This window comes from Scyliorhinus torazame, chromosome 13 (assembly GCF_047496885.1).
Source record: "Scyliorhinus torazame isolate Kashiwa2021f chromosome 13, sScyTor2.1, whole genome shotgun sequence".
Taxonomy (NCBI): domain Eukaryota; kingdom Metazoa; phylum Chordata; class Chondrichthyes; order Carcharhiniformes; family Scyliorhinidae; genus Scyliorhinus; species Scyliorhinus torazame.
The window spans coordinates 200,367,623-200,392,419 of NC_092719.1; the positions used below are offsets into that span (position 1 = coordinate 200,367,623).

The 24,797-nt window shown below is 43.0% G+C and overlaps 1 protein-coding gene across 4 annotated transcripts in view; it reads left to right on the top strand.

Annotated features, from left to right (window-relative positions):
- celsr3 (cadherin, EGF LAG seven-pass G-type receptor 3) overlaps positions 1–24,797 on the top strand; it is a 341,825-nt gene that overhangs the window by 188,528 nt on the left and 128,500 nt on the right. For all 4 annotated transcript variants that reach the window (XR_011934213.1, XM_072472880.1, XM_072472881.1 and 1 more), the window contains exons 10-14: positions 9,935–10,120; positions 15,372–15,482; positions 16,762–16,930; positions 20,199–20,340; positions 21,999–22,119. Coding sequence is in view for 3 of the 4 variants with exons in the window: in XM_072472880.1 (XP_072328981.1) it covers positions 9,935–10,120; positions 15,372–15,482; positions 16,762–16,930; positions 20,199–20,340; positions 21,999–22,119 (729 nt within the window). In the remaining variant the exon portion in view is untranslated. The remainder of the gene's footprint in view (positions 1–9,934; positions 10,121–15,371; positions 15,483–16,761; positions 16,931–20,198; positions 20,341–21,998; positions 22,120–24,797) is intronic.

A 24,797-nucleotide genomic window follows, 5' to 3' on the forward strand; every position in this document is an offset into this window, starting at 1 on the left:
AGGAGGTCATTTGGCCCATCGAGTCTGCACTGACCCTCTGAAAGAGCACCCTACCCAGGCCCACTGCCCTCCCCTATCCCTCCAATTCCACCTAACCTACACATCGCTGGACACTAAGGGGCAATTTTTTTATCATGGCCAATCCACCTAACCTGCACATCTTTAGATTGTGAGAGGAAACCAGAACACCCGGAGGAAATCCACACAGACACGGGGAGAAAGTGCATACTCCACACAGACAGTCACCCAAGGCTAGAATTGAACCTGAGTCCCTAGCGCTGAGAGACAGCAGTGCTAACCATGCAGCAACATGGTTCTATGGACTTGATAGCATTTGATATTCTCTGGGAAGGTCTGAAAGCTCTCATTACCACGTTGACTCATTGTCCACCGGCCAGTTTTGTGTATAGATCCTTGATGCGGGACTTCGAGTAACGATCCATATGGGAAGCTCTGTTGACCGTCAACTTGTAGATCCCATACGGTCTGGCCGCCTTATCTGCTTTGAGCACTGGGACCACTGGTGCCGCCCAGTGGGCAAAACGCACAGGTTTAATGGTCCCAAGGCCTTCGAGCCAGCTTAGTTTGGCCTCAACTTTCGCTAACAAGGCGTAAGGGACCGGGGGAGCCCTAAAGTATTTTGGCTGTGAATCCCAGTCTACTTGGATTCTTGCCCTGGCCCCCTTTATCTTTCCTAGTCTGGGCTGGAAAATCCGGGGTATTTCCTAGCACTCCGTATAAGACACCAGATCCATTTGGAAAATTTGCTGCCAGCCCAGTTGTAAACATTTTAACCAATCGCAGCCTAGCAGGCTGGGGCCATGTACCTTTACTATGATCAATGGAAGTCGCACCGGCTGTTGCCTGTAAACTAGCGGGGTCTTCGTAGTTCCCGCAATGGCAAATGGTTTGCTGGTGTACGTCATTAATCTTGGTCGATGTCCCGTTGTTGCACCCCCTTCCTTATCCTGTCGAAGGTTTGCTTTCCAATAACTGAAGCCGCAGCTGCCATGTCAAGTTTCATGTCTAACGGATGACCATTACCCTGCATGGTTATCTTGATGAGAGCCACTTGTGGTGCTGCAACACAATCCAGCTGCATATACTCCTACTCTGGCTGGTCCAGGTGGAAAGTGCAAGCCCTCAGTTGCCGCCTGCCTCTACCAGGTCGCCGGGGTTGCTGGCTGACTTGTGTCTTGCGCTCACTGCAGCTCCTGCATCCATATGCCCCACAACGCTGGGGCTCTCTCTAGAGACTCCAGGGAGGAGTCCCACCAGGAAGTAAGAACTCCTCAGGCAGTCAGTAATATTTCGCCCAGAAAAAGTCATGCATGTGTTCTGTGTACTGTGTCGATCCTCTATTCTTGCGTCGAACACGTCCAACCATCCGAACAAAGGCATTTTTGCAACAGTAAAAAAAAAACATTTACCCCAACTCCAACAGCAGTGGAAAGGAGGTGGTTGTTTGTCCGACGGTGTAGCAGTGTCAGCAATAGTCCAGTTTTATCCTCGTCGCCAGTTTAGTAGGCCACATCCTAGTCCGAATCGAATAGATGAAAGAAATCGATGTTTATTGCAAAGCAATTATATTTGCAGTATACATCAGATCCCAGCCGGGCCTGCTCTGTCAGTTCCATACCTTGCTGGCTTCGTATGGAACTCGATCATGAATGTGCTTGGGCTCCCTGCCACCTTAGTGGGGGAGCTTGTACTTGGCAAGACTAACAGGGAGACTGATTGCTCCTGTTGTGTGTGGGTTATAACATGAACTTCACACATTGTTGTAATGGCAGCTATTTGCACAGAGCAAGGTTGCATACAAACAGCAAATTAGATAAATGGCCAGTTTTTCGATGATGTGTTTGAGTGAGGAAGTTGGATAGTACCCCAAGGGATCATGTTATACTTTTTTTGAATAATGTCGTGGGATCTTTTGCATTCACCTGACCAGGTGGGCCGTCTCCCCATCTGAAAGGTGGCACTTCCAACAATGCTACGCTCCCCTAGTTGCTGCACTAAAGCATTGTTTTAAGTGCATAATATTTTCCATCCAAAGCAGTGACTCAACTGAGGTGCAGTCCCAGGATAAGTGATGGTGCGTTGAAAATCCAAATGTCACTTTGCTTTTTTCTTTGGAATTATAGTTCTAAGATGCTTGAAACTAGCTACAATACATCAACTTAAAGTAAAACTTCTCTTTTTTCTGTTTGACGGAGAGTGCCCAACATCTGCCTTGCCCAGCTCCTAGAAAATCTTCCCCAATTTTGTGCTTTAAACATTTGTTTTTTTCCCCTTCAGGCTTTTGTTGACTGAAGTTTTTTATTCAGAATTGGAGAAATGCCATGTGTGTCTATTGCTTAACAGCTGAAGCACTTGTAACTACCTGTTTTCACATGTCAGATTCACCTTGAAGATGTTACTCAGTGTTATAGGTTTTCTGTCTTCCTTCGATATTCAACCATCTGCAGTGGCGCTGGCCACTTCCATATTCCAGTCTCAGTCTCTTAGAGCTCAGAAATGTGCCTCAATTGCCCAGTGTCTAACGACATGATTGTGTAACCTGTATGTGCAACAGTCGTATCCCATGGTGATCTGTGTATTGTATCTTTCACCTATCCCTTCATGCATTTCTCGAGATCTTTAAATCTTAAATATGAGGTGAACTTTAAAACATGCACAATATCATTTATTTTATTAGATAGGCCCTCACCAGATTATTTAAACTGTGGGCATTTTGTTTGAATATTAATAGCTATGATGAAAATCTGTTCGAATTCAAAGAGCTGGGGCGCGATTCTCCGATCCCCCACCAGGTCGGAGAATCGCCGGGGGCTGGCGTGTCCCGAATTCTCCGCCACCGGAGATTCGGCGGGGGCGGGAATCGCGCCGGTCGGCGGGCCCACCCCCGGCGATTCTCCGGTCCGCGATGGGCCAAAGTCCCGCCGCTGTCAACCCACGCCAGCCGGCGTGGATTGAACCACCTTTCGAACGGCGGGACAAGGCGGCACGGGCGGGCTTGGGGGGGGGGGGTCGCGGAGCGATCAGGCCACAGGGGGTGCCCCCACGGTGGCCTGGCCCGCGATCGGGGCCCACCGATCCGCGGGTGGGCCTGTGCCATGGGGCACTCTTTTCCTTCCGCCTTCGCCATGATCTTCACTATGGCGGAGGCGGAAGAGACCCCCTCCACTGCGCATGCGTGGGGATGCCGTGAGCGGCCGCTGACGTCCCGCGCATGCGTCGCCCAGCGAAGTAATTTCCGCGCCAGTTGGCGGGGCGGAAATCAGTCCGCGGAGAATTCCGCACCTTTGGGGCGGCGCGATGCTGGACTGATTCGCGCCGTTTTTGGCGCCGGTCGGCAGACATCGTGCCGATTGCGGAGAATCCCGCCCCAGATCTATTCTACTTGATATTCTATTTAATGTTTTATCATTTAATTTATTTTTCGGATTATTTTACTGTATGTTGAGCCTTGCTCTTGCTTACTATGAATGAAATAAATTTTTTATTCAAACATCTCCCACCTTCCAATGCATTTACTGCGATTGGACATAGGGATAATATTTTGAATTAATTGCTCCTGTGACAGAGCTTTATATGCTGGGAGCACGTCAGAAATTTGACCATATACCTGAATTTCTGATGCAAACTTCCAGTGTGCGAAATCATGTAATCTCGGGTGCTAATATTGGAATTAAAATTGTGCTTTGTATCGTGTCTGCAGAAAGATTACTCGGATACATCCCTTTAAAATAATATTGGCAACTTAGTGTTACCCATTTACTACCCTGCCTGTACCATCCATTATAAAATAGTCTGCCTTTATATTGAGGTGTTCTTTATGGCATTAGGTGCATGTTTGCTTCAGCTACTTAGTTTCTTTTTCTTCAGCTCAATAAGGACTATTTGCAAGCAATTGTGTTTGTCCGCTCACGGAAATCTTTTCGGCATTTCATGAACTTTTAATTAGTTGCTATTGATGGAGACTCAAAACACTTCAAGCAGATCAACTTTAAACGCTGTTTTAATATAAGAAAAAGCTCTTGGGCATTCACCACTACTGTCAGATCTCAGAAAATGCTTTGTTGCCATTCTTCCAACCATGACCTGGTGAACTCTTTTTAGTTTATCTGGGTTTATCAGGCTGCACCAAAGATAACTGTTTTAAAGATCAGAAGCTGTTCTGTAGAATGCATTTAAAGGAAGAAGATGGTATTTTTGCTTCAATATTTTAAAAAAGAAAAAAAATTGCAGACAGCATAAAATAAAACAAACTGTCAAAAATGCACAGAACATTAGCCAACACTGGTGGAGAGAACATAATGTTTCAATTAATGTTAATGGAATTAATGCTTCCAAGTTCGTAGCCCTTTGTCAAACTGAAAAAAGTTACAGATTAATGATTTATAAAGAAGCAGAGCAAAAGGAAGGAGAAAATGGGTGTATACATGGAAGAGAAGTAGAATAGCCAAATGCTTGTGAAAAATGGAAGATGGTTAAATAATTGAAGAAATATTAGCATAAGATGATCAGATGAAGCAATCTAAAATAAATTTGAGATATCGAGAATATGTGAATAAATGAGGCAATTGAGAGTAAAGCTGACCTGAAATAGAAACAGAAAAACTAAGCGGGAGCTCTAATTAGGCATTTGACGTTATTAAAATCAGTAAGTTCAGAGTGCTGCAAATTGCCCAAAGATAAGGGCCAGAATTCCTGTTTGGGAGACTGTGTGCACCTGCCGGAAGTGAATCTCTTCTGGTTTGTGCTGCCGCGAAGCATTTCCTTTTTCCTTGCCATGCAAATTTCTGCAGGCAGCCCAATACCGATGTCCGGCGTCTGCTCTTTTTCCCCCTCCTCCCTCCGCAAATCAAATCCTCCCCCCTCCCCCAACTGAGTAGAGGCATCCTCACCCCACCCACCAACCACAGGACTTGCTGGGTCAACCCCCCCACCCCACCACAGCATGCACGCATGAGGATGACCAGACCCCCAACCGAAACCCCACGCCACCAGGGACAACCGACGGAAACGCCCCCATACCGAAGGTGCCCCCATATCCGAACCCCCGCCTCGTATCAGAGACTGCCCCCAAATCAGAGAACCCTCTCGTCAGAGATCCCCCCAAATATCAGAGACCCTCCCCCAACATCAGCCACCCCTGCCTGGAAGCTAAAGAGTAGTTCTGGCAGAAACAGTGAAATATCACTGCTTTTTAACTTACTTGCCCCTTGCACCTGCTGTCTCAGATAAAGGTGCAGAAAGCGAAAATCATATCACAAGGCTTTAAACCCCCTCAGATCCATTGATGTGCAAGGCTTCTATTTGCTTTAAAAAATAATTAGCTTTCAATAGGCTGTAATTGACAGTGTAATTGGGTCCAGACAGCTTATGACTGAATTGTTGATTTTCATTTATTTTCATGCTTTAATGCATTTCAAGTACCCAGCTTTGAACCTAACCACAATGTTTATAAAGATCTAGCTATGATTGACAGCTCCTGACCACATCAAAAGCAGTTAAGTACTTTCTGCTGAGAAAAAGAGGAAGTGAAAGCACACAACCCCTAGATGTTTATAAGAGTTATGGTTAGGTTCCCCCTTGGCCCACTGCGATGTCCACCACGTCAGGGCCATGTGTCCAAATAATTGCACCAATCCACGCCCATGTGAATCCAGGCACCACGGAGGTGTGGAGAATCTGGTGTCCAGCCCGTTAATAGGATGCAAGTCATTTCAAATGGCCCATTTGCATCTTCCTTTTTGCCCGCTGCAGGATTCTCCGCTGCATCGGGAAAGCTACTGCAGGCGGCAGAGAATCCTGGCCAAGGTGTCCATCCTCAAACCTGTGTTGAGTTTCATTGGAACACTTTAGAAGGCCACAGAGGCAATGCTCATTCAGGGAAGGGAAGTTATAGTATCAAGCAACAGACCACAGGAGTACTGATGCAGACAGAACCGAAGGTGCTTAAAAATGCATTTGCTCTTTGAAACAGAGGAGACTGTGCCATGAGCAGCATATATTATAAAACAGGTTGGTGCCTGTACACAGGGATTGCTGTCCCAAATGGAAAGTGCGTTTTGGACATGGAAGGAAATTAAACAACTGGTGTGGCATGTTTTGTACTTGTTTGGGACTATGTCATGGGGGAGGAAAGAAGTAACTTTCTGAAGTGGTGCATGAGTGAACCAGTGTGTCAAAGGTAATGGTCCCTTTGAAACACAGGAAGGGGAAGATGTGTTTCAAGATGCAATTGTGTTGGAGGTGGAAGCAGCAAAAGATGATGTGGTAAATGCAGAGACTTTGAGTTGAAGGTGAAGATAAGGGCCTTATCAAGATTTTTGGGAGAAGGTGTTAGGGGATAAGTATGGGAAATGATATGGACCCATGAATTTCCTCATTCTTTGCTTCAGTGAAATAAGTATAGAAATTGTGTTTCCTATGTTGTTCTTTAATTCTTCTTTAAGCCCATTTATTGATTCAAGCAGGCTTGTCACTGGTTGTCAATCAGCTATTTTAAAAGCAAGACTACGGGGGAGTCCTTGGCTTTCTGCCCAAAATGGTTTCCCATTTCCATCTCTACCAACAATAATTACTTACTTAACTCATGAATCACCTCAGCTGAGTAGGAAGCTCTGCTTTACTCGGGGAAACATCAAGAGCTGTGGCATTCTGATGTTAATAAGATTCTAGCTAAACCAACTTAAAACAAAAATTATCTAAGTGAGTGGCTTGATTAACGAGGCAAAAGTGAGACCTTGAGCTCAGTAGAGGAGTATTTCCTTCATTTTGGAGCAAATATGTGACTTAATCCTAAACACGGACCACCCTCATTTTAGCAAATCTGTCAGTGATGCATTAAATGAAGATCAAAAAAAGATTAACTGTCTTGTTGATGCTCCATCTCATATTGAGACTTCCTGAAGAATTGAATTCCTATTTTGATTCCACTTAATATCTTGCAGACAAGTTATTTGTGTTAGATCAAAATAGATTGACATTTCTCAAGCAAACCTTTGTCGTGGGAGGAACCTGGTTTGGGAGGGGGGGTGGTGGGGTGGAATCTACCGTCAACGCTGATCTGAAGAATATCTTAAACAAAAATAAACCTTCATGTACTTTTCCAGAATGCAATATGCTTTCTCATTAAACCCAACAGTGGGTAGAGGATGTCTGTATTATAGAAATGAAAAATAACCTAAAAAGTAGGTAATCATTCTCTCCATGTTGTAATCTGACATGCAACTCACATCCAATGCATACATAGGGGAATAACAATCTTTCTTGCTCTTGGACTCTTCTTTTGTATATTGTGCCTGTCTCTCTCTTGCAGTTTGGAACAACTTAGCTCTTTTGGTTTTTGCTTTGTCTCCTTCCCCCTCCCCCTCCATTGCTCCCCATGGTCTACATTTGTCTCTCTGTTTGTCTATCTTCTTAGACAGTCTCTGTTTGACTGCCTCCATCTGTCTTTCTTCTCGGGCAGCCAATTTCATCAAAAGGAGCCAGAATAAATAATCTCCGTATATCTTTCTAATGCTTTTTCATTTCATTTATTTTTCAGTCTTTGGCGTTCTGTACCTTGAAGCCTGTGATGTACAGCTGCAATGTTAGATGCAATAACCTGACTCAAATTTGGTCTTGACTGATGGCAAAGGAGGTTTCAGTCTTACTGTTTATTTTTTTTCTCTCCTCGCTACCTCTTCAAGTGTATAATTCTTCTTCTTCTGGCTGTTACCTATTCACAGCTTCACTGCCACAAAAGCTTGATAATGATATTAACTAAGATTTATGTTTATTCTCGAGTTATAATTATTTTTTGTGCATGCAGTAAAAGTTTATAATCATCTGTTACTTAAAGAAAATTGTAGTATATTGCTATGTATCGGGGGATTTCTTCCAGTATGGGTTCAGATGTAAATTAAATTTGTGTTGGCATTGCAATTGGATAGCACTTCAGGGTATAAGTGCGCTTACTTTCATTGAACCTCTGCAAGAAAATTCACAATTTTACTAGATGCTTAAAATTAGAGATAACATTTGTTAATGTCGCTCAATCTCCATATAGTATGGCTAAAAGCATTGATAAATGAATCCCCCAACATCTTTTAATTCATTATCCTTTTTCTACCATATTGGATTGGATTGGATTGGAGTGAAAAGTATTTTTCTGCGAGCAGCTCAACAGATCATTAAGTACATGGGAAGAAAAGAAAATACATGGCTGCCCTATCAGCAGGATTACCCCTTAAAATGTATAATTTTGATCTAAATGATCTTGTGATTAATTGCCTTTCCATCACTTTGAGTATTTTATTAATTAACTGTGCAAATTGAGGAGTGAGGTAGCAGAGATAGCTATTACGTGCTCAGTGCAGTTTCATAGGATTAGTCAAGATGTTATATATTACAGGTAAGTGTGGGAGTGACACAGACACCGTCTCAACTTCAATATCATTGGAACATTACGACAGAGCTTCAAATTTACACTTCAGGGTGAAAATTATTAATTTTGTGTGAACTGCACATTAGTGACCGAGTTAAGTATTGTGTGGCCATGTCAGTCTTGACGGTTTCAACAATAGATTGGCTGAGGAGACAGTTTTTTGGGGTGCTTATATTAATCAGACTAACTTTTTGGGGGAAGTTTTTCCACACTTCCAAAAATAGAGTGTCAGGAGAAAGAAAAATGGGTAAGGAAGATGTTTCAAACATTTTTCGAGCAGTGTTAGAATAGAAAAATCAAGTCATGTCAGATAGGAAAATGTGGCAGCAATGGTAACATCGAAAATTGGAGACAATGCAGAAAGAAGAAGCAATCATGCAAATAAAGTTAAATGTTCTTCGAAATTATTTGGATTTGAAATTCTATTTCAGTCTCATAATTTGCAATAAATTCACTTGAGATACTTGAATGGCTTTATTATAGAATATGATTATTTCCACATGTTAATTCGAGCTGAAGCATTACAAAGTTTGATCCGAATGAGATTCCCATTTCAAAAAAACAGAGAGCAGATAACGGGTTGGATTCTCCGATTTTCAGGCTATGCCCTGATGCCGGCGTGGGAACGGTGGCCTTTTAGGACCAAAAACTCGGCACAAACATCCACCGATACTCCGTTTGGTGGGGGGCTAGCAGGCAGGCAGCATAGAGCAACCGGCTCCAGCTGCCGATACGGCTGGAGAATTGCCGGGCTCGTGGCCGTGCATGCAGCCTGCAACATGGCGCCGGCCGCGCGTACCCGGCCTGCCAAATAGTATCCCACCAACTGTGCCCCCAGCCCCTGCCAAAGTCGCCCCCCTGCCCGCGGATCGCTGGACTGAGTCCGCAGCGGCCACGCCGGGTTCCCAAGTAACAGCGTGCACCATGCTCCTAGAGTTCGCTGCTTTGGAGGGGGTGGAGCATCGCGAAAGTGCGCCGCCCACGATTTCGGCACGAATGGTGATTCTCCGGCCAATCGCCGAACTCGATTTCGGCATCGGCGACCGGAGAATCCCGCCCAGGTTTTTTGAAACCAAGCACTCTGGTCTAAAACACTCAAGATTCAAAATACCCATGTCCTTATTGCTCAAGATTTCATCTGAACCCAAAAGTACATTGCAGAATCATAGGACCCTCCTTATCCTCATTCGTGACTTGGTTAATTTTCATAAATTGCTTAAAGGTTTAATAAGGTTAAATCTTTTATATGTGCTCATGTGGCACTTGCCATTCCTTGGCCAGGTTAATATTAGTCCTGGTTTCTAGGAGGTGACGAGATAACTCCGAGTCAAGCTTCCACATTTTGCCTCAACGCTTTACACAACTGATTTTAGAAAGCTTAAGAGGGATCTGGCCATTTCCCAGGACAATCTGCCTTTTCTGTGTTTGTGACATGATTATCGATGTTAAACTATTCCATAATTTCTGATTTTTCTGCTCTTGAATTGTTCTCAGTTGGACTCGGGCCACCTATTGTTTGCTGTCAATCGAGGAACCAGTCGGACTGTCAGGTTGCTGCTGAATCGAATGCCATTGAATGATGGGAGGTGGCATGATCTTCAGCTGGAGCTACGAGATGTGAGGAATGGGCGTGATATACGATACATAGCAACCATCACTATTGATTTTGGACTTTATCAGGTCAGACTGATTTATTTGTTGCTGTTTTGGGAGTTATAGTGCTTAGGGAGGATTATTTATAAACTTAGCTCAGGAGGAGTCCAATCGAGCCATGGATCCATGCTGGCTCTTTGAAAGAGTAATAACGTCCGTCCCACATCCCTGTTTTTTTGTTTGAAACTTAAAAGTTTTTCATTCCTCAAGTGCTTGTCCAACTCCCTCCTACAATTGTTAAATTATTAAAATTATTGTGAGAATCGACTATCCCATCTTTTTCAGCAGAGCGTTCCAGATCCCAACAACTTTGAGTGAAAAGTTCTTTCCCCTGCAAATCTTTTGCCAATGATTTTGAATCTGTGATCTCTTGTTAATGACCCTGTCACATTCCTGAAAGTCAGTTGGTGAAGCCAATTGAGTGCTCAGTTTAGATTTCTTCACAGACGTGCCCCTCATTCAACCTCCGCACAATGTCAGTAAGTGTCCCTTTATATGTAATCAAGTAACAACCCAAGCAATGCACTACAAATAGTTAACCATAATTGATACACAACTAACATTGCCAGTATATTTTTTCTACTTTACCCAAACTTCTCTTGGGTAACCTTCTCTGTGTGAAGGAGAACAATCCTAACTTTCCCAACCTTAATTTAACTGCACTCCCATATTCCAGGTAATAATATCCAGGTAAATCTCTTCTGTACCATTTCCACGGGCCTTTCGACCTTTCCTGACTTCCTGCCCAAAATTGTCCACAGTACTCTAGCTAAGGCCCAACTAGTGATTTATTACACCCCAGCATTATCTGATTACTGTCATATTCCGTTCCTCTACTTAAATACTCAAGTAACCCATATGCTTTTGCAGCCACCTCAACTTGGCCTGCCATTGTTAAGGATTTGTGGGCATGGGCACCAAAGTTTCTGTACACACCAAAATTGTCTAATTTTTATGTATTTTTTTCCATATTAGTCCTCCAAAAATGCAAGTTCGACACTACAATGAATTTCATTTGCCAAGCTCTGTTCATTCCACCATCCAATGTAACCCATCCTGAACCCTATAGCTATCCTTATCGCTATTTTATTCATTCATGGGACATGTGCATCGCTGGCAAGGCCAGCATTTGTTGCCCATCCCTCATTACCCTTGAACTGCTAGGCCATTTCAGAGTCGACCACATTGCTGTGGGTCCAGAGTCACATGTAGGCCAGACAGGTAAGGATGGCAGATTTCCTTCCCAAAAGGACATTAGCGAATCAGCTAAAATTTTAGAACAATTAACAATGATTTTCTGACTTTTAGACTTCTAATTCCATATTTTTATTGAATTCAAATTTCACCATCTGGTGGGATTTGGACCTGGGCCCCCAGAGCATTACTCTGGTCCTGGATTAGAAGTCCAGTGACAATACCACGACCACTTCACCGCTTCCCCTTTAACAAGTATCGTTCATTTGCAAGCTCTATAATGCTGCTTCCTTCACTCGAGTCAAGGTCATTTATAAAATTTGCAGAGTAATGGCCCCATAGCTGGCCTTTGGGGAATACGGGGTTAAACATCTCCCAGTCTGGAAACAAAACATTCACCACAACCCTTTGTTTTGTATTTATCCTGCCACTTTCACCCATAATCTTTCATCATCCTAATTAGCTTTCTGTACACTTTGTCGAATGCCTTTCAAAATCTGTATATGTAAAATCTACTGTCCAACTTTGATTAACCTTTTCTGTTACTTTATCAAATAATTTGATGAAGTTTGTCACAAAGAATGAAAGAAAGTCTCCAATTAATGATAATCTTTATTAGTGCCACAAGTAGGCGTACATTAACACTGCAATGAAGGTACTGTGAAAATCCCCAGGCCGCCCCATTCCGGCTTCTGTTCGGGTACACTGAGGGAGAATTTACAATGTCCACCAAATTCATACAGGTTCATCTTGCTTACCTCGTGTCTTTCCAAGTGAAATTTTGTTTTATCCTTGATAATGGTTTACAAAAACTTCCCCCATTCACAGATGTTAGCTGACCGACCTATTGTTTTCTGGGTTATTCCCCTCCCCATTAATATTAGCAACCTTCCGGTCCTCAACATTACTCCTGTGTTCAGTGAAGCTTGAAAGACTGTGACAGATGCCGTTGCTGTTCCTAACAATACTTCTTTCACCAACCTGGGATGTGTTCCATCTGGATCATGTGACTTACCAACTTTCAATAATGTTAATCTTCCCAGCACATCATCTTTATTTATTACCATCCTACCCACAATTTCCCTCTTTTTAGTGTAATCTTCACATCATCTGTTTCCTTTGTGAAGACAGATACAAAACACTCATTTAATAATTTGATCTTTTAAAGTGTATATAATACAAGGCGGCATTGTGGCACAGTGTTTAGCACTGCTGTCTCACAGAGCCAGGGTCCTGGTTTCAATTCTGACCTCGGGTGACTGTGTGTAGTTTGTATATTCTCCCCGTGTCTACTTGAGTTTCGGCATGGATGGAGTGTTCTTTCGGGGGGCCGTGCAGATTCGATGGGCCAAAAGGCCTCCTGCACTGTAGGGATTCTATGAACTACAAAGTTGGGAGACAAACCATCTAATTTCTCTAATGCTAAAATCAGATTGAATTCAGTCTGTTTTTGTCCAAATTCCAGTTTAATTGGGGGAGGGGAAATTATACTGCTATTAGACAGGAGCTGAGAAGCATCAAGTGGGAACAGTTGTTCTTGGGGAAATGCACAACAGGAATGTGGGGGTTATTTCGGGAGCACTTGAGAATGCTGGGTAGTTTTGTCCCATTGAGACGAGGAAGGAATGGTAAGGTGAAGGAGCCTTGGATGACAAGAGAAGTGGAGCTTCTAGTCGAGAGGAAGAAGGAAGCTTACGTAAGGTTCAGGAAGCAAGGATCTGGCACGGTTCTAGAGGGTTACAAGATAGCCAGGAAGGAACTCAAAAATGGACTTAGGAGAGCTAGAAGGGGACATGAAAAAGCCCTGGCGGGAAGGATTAGGGAAAACCCCAAGGCGTTCTACCCTTACGTGAGAATTAAGAGGATGATCAGAGTGAGAGTAGGGCCGATCAGGGATATTGGAGGGAACTTGTGCCTAGAGTCTGAGGAGATAGGGGAGGCCCTAAATGAATATTTTGCTTCAGTATTCACTGGAGAGAGGGACCTTGTTGCTCATGAGCACCGCGTGAACCAGGTTAATAGACTTAAACAGGTTGATATTAAGAAGGAGGATGTGCTGGAAATTTTGAAAAGAATCAGGATAGATAAGTCCCCTGGGCCAGACAGGATATACCCAAGGTTACTACGGGAAGCGAGGGAGGAGATTGCTGCGCCGTTGGCGATAATCTTTGCGTCTTCACTCTCCACTGGAATAGTACCGGATGTTTGGAAGGAGGCAAATGTTGTTCCCCTGTTCAAGAAAGGGAATAGGGAAATCCCTGGGAATTACAGACCAATCAGTCTTACGTCTGTGGTGAGCAAAATATTGGAAAGGATTCTGAGAGACAGGATTTATGATTATTTAGAAAAACATAGTTTGATTAAAGGTAGTCAGCATGGCTTTGTGAGGGGCAGGCTATGCCTCACAAGCCTCATTGAATTCTTTGAGGATGTGACGAGACACATTGATGAAGGTCGGGCAGTGGATGTGGTATATATGGATTTCAGTAAGGCATTTGATCAGGTTCCCCATGATCAGCTCATTCAGAAAGTTGGGGGGCATGGGATACAGGGAAATTTGGTTGTCTGGATACAGAATTGGCTTGCCGAAAGAAGACAGTGAGTGGTAGTGAATGGAAAGTATTCTGCCTGGAGGTCGGTGACTAGTGGTGTCCCGCAGGGATCTGTTCTGGGATCTCTGCTCTTTATGGTTTTTATAATTGACTTGGAAGAGGAAGTGAAAGGGTGGGTTAGGTTAGTAAGCTTGCGATGACACGAAGGTTGGTGGAGTTGAGATAGTGTCGAGGGCTGTTGCAGGTTACAACAGGACATTAACAGGATGCAGAGCTGGGCTGAGAAGTGGCAGATGGAGTTCAACCTAGATAAATGTGAAGTGATTCATTTTGGAAAGTTGAATTTGAATGCTGAATACAAGGTTAAAGGCAGGATTCTTGGAAGTGTGGAGGAACAGAGGGATCTTGGGATCCACATACATAGATCCCTCAAAGTTGTCACCCAGGTTGGATAGGGTTGTTAAGAAGGCGTATGGTGTGTTGGCTTTCATTAACAGGGTGATTGAGTTTAAGAGCGGTGAGATTTTACTGCAGCTTTATAAAACCCTGGTTAGACCACATATGGAATATTGTGTCCAGTTCTGGTTGCCTCATTATAGGAAAGATGTCAATGCTTTGGAGAGGGTGCAGAGGAGATTTACCAGGATACTGCCTGGACTGAAGGGCATGTCTTATGAAGAAAGATTGAGGAAGCTAGGGCTTTTCTCACTAGAGCGAAGAAGGAAGAGAGGTGACTTGATAGAGGTGTACAAGGTGATGAGAGGCATGGATAGAGTGGATAGCCAGAGACTTTTCCCCAGGGCAGAAATGGCTGTCACGAGGGGACATAATTTTAAGATGATTGGAGGAAGATGTAGGGGAGATGTCAGAGGTAGGTTCTTTACACAGAGAGTGGTGGGTGCATGGAACGCACTGCCAGTAGAGGTGAGGTGTCAGAGAGTCATTAGGGACATTTAAGCGACTCTTGGACAGGCACATGGACAGCAGTAAATTGAAGGGGTGTAGGTTAGATTGAATAGGATAAATGGTTGGCACAACATTGTGTGCTGTACTGTTCTATGTTCTATATGCAAGTTTTCCTCTGAGACTAAAAAAATTAACATGCTATTTTGTTGTGTGCAAAACCACAGTGTATTTAAACAATACATCATAAAATTTAAATAATCATCTACAGTAACATTTGTGACCCTTCATCTGTCAATCTTCCTTCGGGAAACAGAATGCACTCAATAAACGTTATATCATCTCATTAGCAGATCATCTCCCAGGCTACAGCTGAGCCTTAACATTGAAAAGAGATACAGCACAAAGAAACACCGTAGAGGTTAAACAGACCTCCTCACAAATCTTCAAGTTTTGTTCCTTAATTCTGGATATTTAATCCGTCTCTATGTTCCAAAATTACTCCACAAGAAGCCAATTGTAATGATATCAAAAGTGCTTGCATGGCTTTCTAATAATGTTGTCTCTGAGAGAGTCAAAGTCAATTGTGCATCTACTGTGGTTTTGATTATTTTCTTTCTTGTTGCTAGGATACAGTTGTTGTTGGCAATGAGTTACACGGGCTGAGGTTGAAGCATCTTCAAATTGGTGGAATTCTCAGAGCTGGTGAGGTGCAGAATGGATTGGATGGCTGTATCCAGGTATAGGAATTACTGTTTGTTACAGGCTGTTCAGCCTGTGAATTGTAACCACTAGAGGTTTTAATCAAATTGTGACAGACTGATGGATGCAGTAGACACTTATGTATGCTCTGTTAGTGTCCATGTAGCGCGGTTCTGCATTATATTGATTTCAGGGTTTATTCCATTTTCTGTGGCTTGGGGAGTTGATTTCTTCAGCCAATAATGATTTGGCGCTTGGTCAAAAAAATGAATCTTTGAAGCACAAAAGGCAAGAAGATGTCTTGACTTGACTGATGGAGATTGCCAAATGTGCAAGGACACGTTCTGATATCATATCTGAAAATCCAAAGCTTCTACTTTCAATCCCTTTCATATACTAAATTGGCTAACCACACTCAGGGCAGCTACAATTGGATTTACTATCCCTGAGCAAAGGAATGAGGAGAAAATTCAACCAACTCTCCTAATCACAATCAGTAAGTCATACCTGAAAATGTATGCTGGTGGAAGTGTTCAAATGTTTCAAACAGGGTTTTACAACCTGCAAACTTCAGAAAGTGACCTGTGTATAGATCAAAGCAATCTCCCTGCTATTTGCAATCCTTGTGCTGTGTGTGTATAGGTTGTGTGTGTTATAATGAATTGGATTGATGCCTTATTCCTACTTGGGGAAAAATAATTATTATTTCCTTCTCTGCTGAAGATAGTGATACACAGGAGGATATATTGCCAAAGATGCTCACGCCTCTTTTATACCTGTCCCAGATTGCATTCTTCCATTTGTGGTCTGCAGTCATTATTAGACTGTTTGTGGTCAATGTTGCTAAGCCCAGTCCTCAAATTTCCCCGCATGCATACACAGTCAAGTAGAAACCACTAATGGTGATCATAAGACAGCTTCTTCTGCGCCTGCTAATCCCACTCCCCTTCTGTAATTCCTAGCCCAGGGAACCCATTCCTTCCGATTGAGGTTAGCTACATCAGCAAAGAAACCATCCTGATTGTGGCACCTTCTGGATTCATATGATTCTGTTTTATCTCTGTCTTCAGTAGTCCATAAGATATGTTCCAGATACCTTTGGCTCACTTGACTCTATAAGTGTGTATATATGTGTGTCATCCTATGCTTGTTCTGTTTCTTGCTGGGTGCATCAATCTAGCTTCACATGCCTCGGAAATAAATGATACAGACGAGTATAGATATATATTTTTGTTTAGCCTGAGAGGAAGATTATCGAGCAAATATAGATACTTAAGGGTTCAATCTATTGATGACAGTTTTTTTCCCTACCCTCAGGGTGTGCGTCTTGGTGACACCTCTATTGGAATTGCAATGCCAAAGCCAAGTCATACTATGAACGTGGAACTAGGCTGCACCATCCCTGATCCATGTGACTCCACCTTATGCCCACCTAACAGCTACTGCAGCGATGAGTGGCAGAGTTACTCTTGTACTTGTGAGCCAGGTACTGTTGGCAAAATTGGGGCTGGTTCCATGTCTTTTACTGTGAGGGAAATAATCTTTTTTGCCACATTGTCATTGTGTAGCTTATTTCTGCCAAATTGTCATTGCATAGCTTATTTATGCCAAACCTCTTTTTATAAAGAAGGATTCGTTGACGAGTTGCACTGACCACAAGATCACTGCAGGTGAAATTCATTTCAATTCATTTGTCCAGAAAACTCTCATGCCTGCCCAATGCAGCACCTGATCTTGTGTTAAATGACTCCAAGGATTTCCCCTCCACTACTCTATCCAAAGCTCATTCCTTGCATTGATCACTCTGAACTTCCTGATGACAATCCTAAATTTACCTTTTGTTAATTTGAACCAGCCTTTGTTACTCTGGACTTGACTATTCCAACCCCCTTGGGTCAGTCTCCACCTCCGCAAACTTGATTTCATTCAAAACTCTGGTGCCTGTGTCCTAATTCGCACCTGGTTCAATCTTCCCAGTGTTCGCTGATCTACATCCATTTTTAAAATGATCATCGTTGTTTTAAAATTATTCCATCACCTTACCCCTTTATCTCTGTGATTTCCACCAGCCTTCCACAACTCCCACGAGATCTTTGCTCCCGCCAATTCTGGCGATTTTAATCTCTCCACCGTTGGCGGCTGTGCCGTCAGCTGCTGAGGCCCTGAGCTCTGGAATTCCCTCCCTAAATATCTATACTTCTCTTTTATCCTTTAAGTTACTCCTCAAAATCAACCTCTTTGACCAAACTTTTCAGCACCATTCTAACATCTCCTCATGTTGCTGAGTGTCAGATTTTGTTTGTTCATGCTTTAGGATATTTAATTATGTTAAAGGTGCTTTACAAATGCAAGCAGTTGTTGTTGAACCTTTGTCCCCTTGTTCTGCTCTGATTTGATTTAAAGTAATGTCCTGGAGTTAACTTTTTGGATGCCTTTACTATCTTGTGCACTTTTTCCCAATCACTGCACACATACCTCTCTATCTCGAAAACCCATAATATCTCTCATATTTTTCCCTCTTATCTCAGACTAGGATACAAGGGATCATCTTCATCTTCATGACAGTTCTCTAGACTGCCTCCAGCTCTTGAATATCCCCTTTGTGCCTGAACAACTGAGGCATTGCTCAATGTGCAGACTGACTAGCGCACTGTGTAGTTTAAGCACAATTCCCTTGACATTATGTTCTGCCAGGCTTGGCTTTGTTCACCTTGCCATTGCCCCTCAGCTGGGTCTCCAGATTAAGAAAGAGGGACTTGGGGAGGTAGGGGTCTGGGGTGTATGTGTCATTGCAGCTCTTCCAGGTCTTCTATCCAGTTCTATGGATGCTGCAGCCTCACAGTGCTGCTGAACGTTTCTAAAAACATGCCGTGATTTATTTAATTACCCTCCCTATTTGGTTAGGGAGCCGAAAGCCAGGCTCTAATTGGTTTGCTGTTTCAAAGAGCAACTGGAAGGTCGCTAATTGGGAGGTTGGGTTTGCGACCTGAAAATTGCCCCACCATTGCGTCGTAGTCTACCTTTCTAACCCAAATACAGTGAGGTGAATTTCAGTACCCCTGCCTAATTAGCCAACTGAGGGCTGATTGAGGATTGAAGCTGAATCTTCCGGTTTCTTATGGAATCTACGCCATGTAGAGTCATGCACTTTGAAGCTGGGTAGGAGAATTCAACACCGAATTCTTCCAACAGTTTTAGATTTTGATGATGTGAAAAAGAGCATTGTCTCTCACATTTCTTGGGAGTGGGAGAGGCTGATGAAATTTAAAAGTTTTAATGCTATTGCACAGATAGTGTAGAAAATGAAAACAGCCGGGGCTCAAATTTACACCTGCCATGTACAATTTGTTCTGGCTGCATCTCCATGGTCACTAGTACTTGTAGGCTAATCAAAATTTCTGCACTAGAATAGGCCTGCTGGGAGATACTTTTTGAATATCACTGCACTCTTCATGGCAGAATAATCAGGTGCTTGGAAACAGTTACAATTTGACCTTACTGAATAACATTTTTAGAACATAGCAACTCTGAAGAGTAGGCCTAAATGAAGAATGAATTAATGTGAGATATCTATTAAATATGGAACCGTATCAAGATTATTTTAGAGTAACTTATTATGCTTCCCTGACTGGTCATTCATGTTGCATTGTGCTGCAGTGATCGTTTTGCATTCAATCCTAAACAAATCTTAAAATGCAGATATTATTCACATTTTTCGCATCACACCAACATCAGGCAGTGTTGTACTGGCATATGAGGTGTTCAGTGTAATTATGTTGGTTGTATTAACACAGCAGATTTACATATCAGAGTGGCTGTGGAGACATTGGCATGGCTCACTGATGTATGTTGTCTATGCTGGAATATCTGCCAGCCTTTTAGAATGGGACTTACTTAATTGCCCTGATAGACCAACATTGTCAAACGGATATTGCTGACTAGCCACAGTATGTGATCACAGTGACACTTCAGCCAAATGCACTCATTTTTATACAAAATGCCTTGCATGCACTAGCACAATATAGGTACAAATTTACTTAAACACCAACTGACAATTAATAACCATAGAAGTAGAGCACTCACACTAATCAAAACACACTTGCATACTCTGCTTTTTATCTTGCAATTTTATCATAGAATCATAGAACTTACAGTGCAGAGGCCATTTGGTCCATCGGGCGTGCACCAGCCCTTGGAAAAAACACCCTACTTGAGCCCACGTCTCCACCCTATTCCTGTAACCCAGTGACCTCACCTATCCTTTTGGACACTATAGGGCGGTTTAGCATGGCCAATCTACTTAACCTGCATATTTTTGGACTGTGGGAGGAAACCAGAGCACCCGGAGGAAACCCACACAGACACAGAGAGGAAGTGCAACTCCACACAGTTACCCAAGACCGGAATTGAACCTGGGTCCCTGGAGCTGCCAGGCAGCAGTGCTAACCATTGTGCCAGCATGCTGTCAACAAACATACAGAAAGATTAAAGTACACCTGTATTCACCTTGTGACTATGAGTACTGAGGTTGCATTTCCAATGTCAATGTCAATTTAGAAATCAAATCTAATTAGTCACATTTGGATTTTGAAATAGACACATGTGGCAAATAGCAAATTAGTAGACTGGTTGTAGACTACAACAATTTTGATTGGCAATAGTAAATCCAATCCTAAGAAAAGTTTTTCAGATTTAAAAAGTCCAGAGCTACCTTGAAGGTTAATGTAAAGTATTTAAGAATGTTTCATTTTTAGGTTACTATGGTGAGTCTTGTGTCGATGCCTGTCAGCTGAATCCATGTGAAAATGAATCCGTCTGCCGCCGCAAACCCAATTCCTCGCATGGATACACATGTGATTGTGCGGAGAACCACTTTGGCCAATATTGTGAACACAGGTAAAACAAAAATGTCGCAGGATGAAGAAATATGATGTATTTCTGTTATTGTGAAGTTAGAGGCGAATAAAGGAATAAATCTAAGAAATTGCATAAACATAACATGTACTTTTCAGTAAAAGAGCACTGCAGTCTGAATAATAATAATAATCCATGTTAGTGTCACAAGTAGGCTTACATTAATACTGCAATGAAGTTACTGTGAAAAGCCCCTAGTCGCCACATTCCGGCGCCTGTTCGGTACACGGAGGAAGAATTCAGAATATCCAATTCACCTAACAGCACGTCTTTCGGGACTTGCGAGGAAACCGGAGCACCCGGAGGAATTCCACGGAGAATGTACAGACTCCGCACAGACAGTGACCCAAGCGGGAATCGAACCTGGGACCCTGGAGCTGTGAAGCAACAGTGCTACCCATTGTGCTACCATGCCGCCATAAAAAATGGACTGTGCCAGGCAACATTAGGTCTCCATTCCTCTGCCCATTGGGAGGTTACGTAGCATTAGTGGGTGAATGCATGATATGTACTTTGTATTCATCGATATGATGTGAAAGTCACTGGCAAGGCCAGCATTTATTGCCCACCTTCAGGAACTGCATGTTAATTGTATATTAGTTGTGTTTAAGTATGTAGGTGGGTGAATTAACTGGTGATTTGCATGTGCATGCATTCCTCCTGTGCCCTCGAGGTATGTTCACTGAACTGCTAATTCACAAACCTACGGTAAGGCTCTGGAATCCTAATCCCGAATCCCACCACAGTAGATGGTCAAATTTGAATTCAATAAAATTGTCCTGTGGCAGGCATGGGTGAGCTGAAAAAATGTTGGCTTCCACCTGTGGCCTAGTGGTATATGTCACTTTCCTCCCTTCCCCTCCATCTCTCACTCTATATTTATGTATATTCCTTATATCCTTATGGTCATGTAGTAGATTTGTTAGTTGTAGAAATTATTTACATTTCACCATTCAGAATTGACAACAATGGAAACAAGGATTCCCATTTCAGTTTGACTTTTATTTATGAACGTAAAGATCCTGAGGGGGCTTGACAGACTGGATACTGAAAGGATGTTTCCCTTTGTAGGAGAGACTAGAACCAGGGCAAACAGTTTAAAAATAAAACCTTTTTTATTTATCCCATTTAAGACCGAAACTAGGAGAATTTATTTCTCTGAGGGTCATAAGTCTGCGGAAGTCACTTCTCCAGAGAATGGTAGAGGCAGTGTCATTGAAGATTATTAAGGCAGAGGTAGATTCTAGATGAACAAGGGAATCAAAGAGTATGCAGGATAGGCAGAATAGTGACATTGAGGACACAATTGAGGGTCCGAATGGCAGATGGGTGCAGCTAATTTGTATATTTATATAACACACCGTATCCTCCAGTGATACTGCGGTGAGTAGGTAATTTATCTCCAGAACTCTGAAGATGTTGCCCTGTTCTATTCCTATCTCGATGATGCACACATGATTGGATTCAGAATTTATTGTGAATTATGGGGGTGAATTGACATGTTGCCTCACTCGCTGGCATGGTTCTGCATCAGCAAACAGGAAAACATTGAATAAAAATCTAGGGAAACGTTACTGTATTCTTCGCACAGCAGATTGTAAATGCTATAATTTTTTTCCCCCTCTTTACTTTTGATCTAGAATTGACCAACAGTGTCCCAAAGGTTGGTGGGGGAATCCAACATGTGGACCCTGCAACTGTGATATGAATAAGGGCTTTGACCCTGACTGCAACAAGACTAATGGCCAGTGCCACTGTAAGGTGAGTAGATAACCCTCCTCGGGGACAATCACTTACTTTTCTACTCTTTGTTGCCTTCGTTTATACTGCCTATTCACCTTTAGGCTTGAATGTGCCCAATTGCAAATTTATTTTGGGCCTACAATGAAAAATAGTAACGAAACTGCTCTCACTTTTCATGAGATTCCATTATGAGTTTTAAATGTAACATTATCACTAATGATGCATCATTATTCTTATAATGGAAGAGCTTAGTATTGCAGCATACTCTGTCCCTCAAAGAATCTGCTTTGACAGTAAGCTCCCTAGCCTGGCACAGATAGCAGAGCCTGACATGTCTTGAGATTCAGCATGTGCAATAGGTATCAATTGTTCACTATAAAGGCTTTACCATAACGACTCTATCCCAGCAATATCTTTAAAGCTCATTTAGAAAATCACCCACTTGTATAGTGTCAATTGCACCATCAAAATGAGCTGTGACATCTTCTAAAGATTATTTCTGTAATTTTTAAAATACTTCATCATGGGCAGTGGATGTCATTAGCATCATGGGCAATGGATGACATGAGCATGATGAGCATTTATGCACATCCCAAACTGACATTGAGAAGGTGGTGGTGAGCATTCTTCTCAAACTGCTGCAGTCCAAGTGGTGTACATGCATCCACTGTGTTGTTAAGAAGGGAATTCCAGGGTTTTCACCTAGTGACAATGAAGGAACGGCAATGTGGCTCCAAACTAGGATAGTGTTTGTGACTTGGAAGGGAACTGCCAGACAGTGGTTTTCCCATGCGCCTGCTATTCATCTTGGTGGGAGAGGTTACAGGTTTGGTGGGTGCTTTGGAGCAAGCGGCGATGGAAGGAGTGAATGTTTAAGATGGTGGTGGCGATGCCAATCAAATGGTCTGCTCTGTCCTGAATGGTTGAACTTGAGTGTTGTTGGAGCTGCACTCACCCAGGAAAGTGAAGAATACTCTCTTAAACTCCTAACTTGTGCCTTGTCAATGGTGGGCAGGCTTTCTGGAGTCGGGAGTCACTCAGCACTAAATTCCTGGTTCGTGATCTGCTCTCTTACTCACGATGTTTCATATTGCTGGTCCAGGTATGTTTCTGGTCAATAAAAAGCCCACAGACTGATGATGGTGGGGAATTTGGTGATAATAATGCTGTTGAATGTTAAAGGGAGAGAGTTAGATTTTCTCTTGTTGAAAATTGTTACTGTGTAGAATGATTATCATTTGCCATTTATCAGCCCAAGCTTGAATGCTATCCAGTTCTTGATGCATACAGGTTCTGACTGCTTCAGTATCTGAGGGTGTGTGGGGTGGATGGTCCTGAATACTGTGCCATCATCAGCAAACATCTCTGCTTCTGACCTTATGAGGTGAGAGATCATTGTTGAAATGGCTGAAGATGATTGGATTCTGAAAAACTTCCTACAACAATGTCCTGGTGCTGAAATGAGTGGCCTCCAAAAACCACAAGCATCTTCTTTGTGATGGATATGAGTCCAACAAGTGGAGAGTTTTCCCCCGATTCACATTGACTTCAGTTTTGCTAGGGCTCCTTCATGTCATATTGGTCAAGTGCTACCTTGATGTCAAGGGCAGTCACCCTCACCTCCAGAATTCAGCTCTTTTGTCCATGTGTTTGTCAAGGCTGCAATTAATTCTGGAGCCAGGTGGTCTTTACAACCTCAACTAGGCATCGGTGAGCAGGACATTGCTGGGTATGTGTTGATTAACAGCACTGTCAAGGACATCTTCCATCATTTTGCTGATGATTGAGAGTAAACTGATGGAGCAATAATTGGTCGAATTGGATTTGTCCTGCTTTTTGAGGACACAACATACCTGAGTAGTTTTCCACAATGTCAGCTAGGTGTCAGTGCTGTAGCTGTACTAGAGTAGCTTGGCTACAAGTGAGGCTAGTTCTAGAGCATAAGTCTTCAGTACTAAAGCTAGGAAGTTGTCACGGCCAGCTCGGTCAGTAGTGAAATAAAAACAGAAAATGGTGGAAATACTCAGCAGGTCTGGCAGCATCTGTGGAAACAAATCACATTAATGTTTCAGGTTTCTGGCTCTTCATCAGAACTCTTTTTCTATTTGTTCATTGGATGTGGGCGTCGCTGGCTGGGCCCAGCATTTGGTGCCCGTCCCTAATTGCCCTTGAACTGAGTGGTCTGTTAGGCCATTTCAGAGGAGGGAGCTGGTAATCAGCAGGATGTTTCCTCGCCCACCTTTTTAAAAAATTAGCTTACGGGATTCTGGGCTGAATGTGATGGTGAGTTACCTTCTTGAACTGCTGCAGTCGCTGAGATGTAGGTTCACTCACAGTGCTGTGAGGGAGGGAGTTTGAGGATTTTGGCCCAGTGACAGTAAAGGAGCAACAATATATTTCCAAGTTGGGGTGGTGAGTGACTTTGGGGGGAACCTCCAGGTGGCGGGATTCCCAGGTATTCGTTGTTCTTGTCCTAGATGGTTGTTGTCATGTGTTTGCAAGATGCTGCCTAAGGAACCTTGTCGATTTCTGCAGTGCATCTTGTAGCTGGTACACACGGCTGCCACTGTTCGCCGATAGTGAAGTGATTCAATGTTGTGGAAGGGGTAGCAATCAAGTGGGCTGCTTTGTCCTGGGTGCTGTTGAGTGTTTTGAGTGTTATTGGAGCTGCACTCATCCTGGCAAGTGGAGAATAT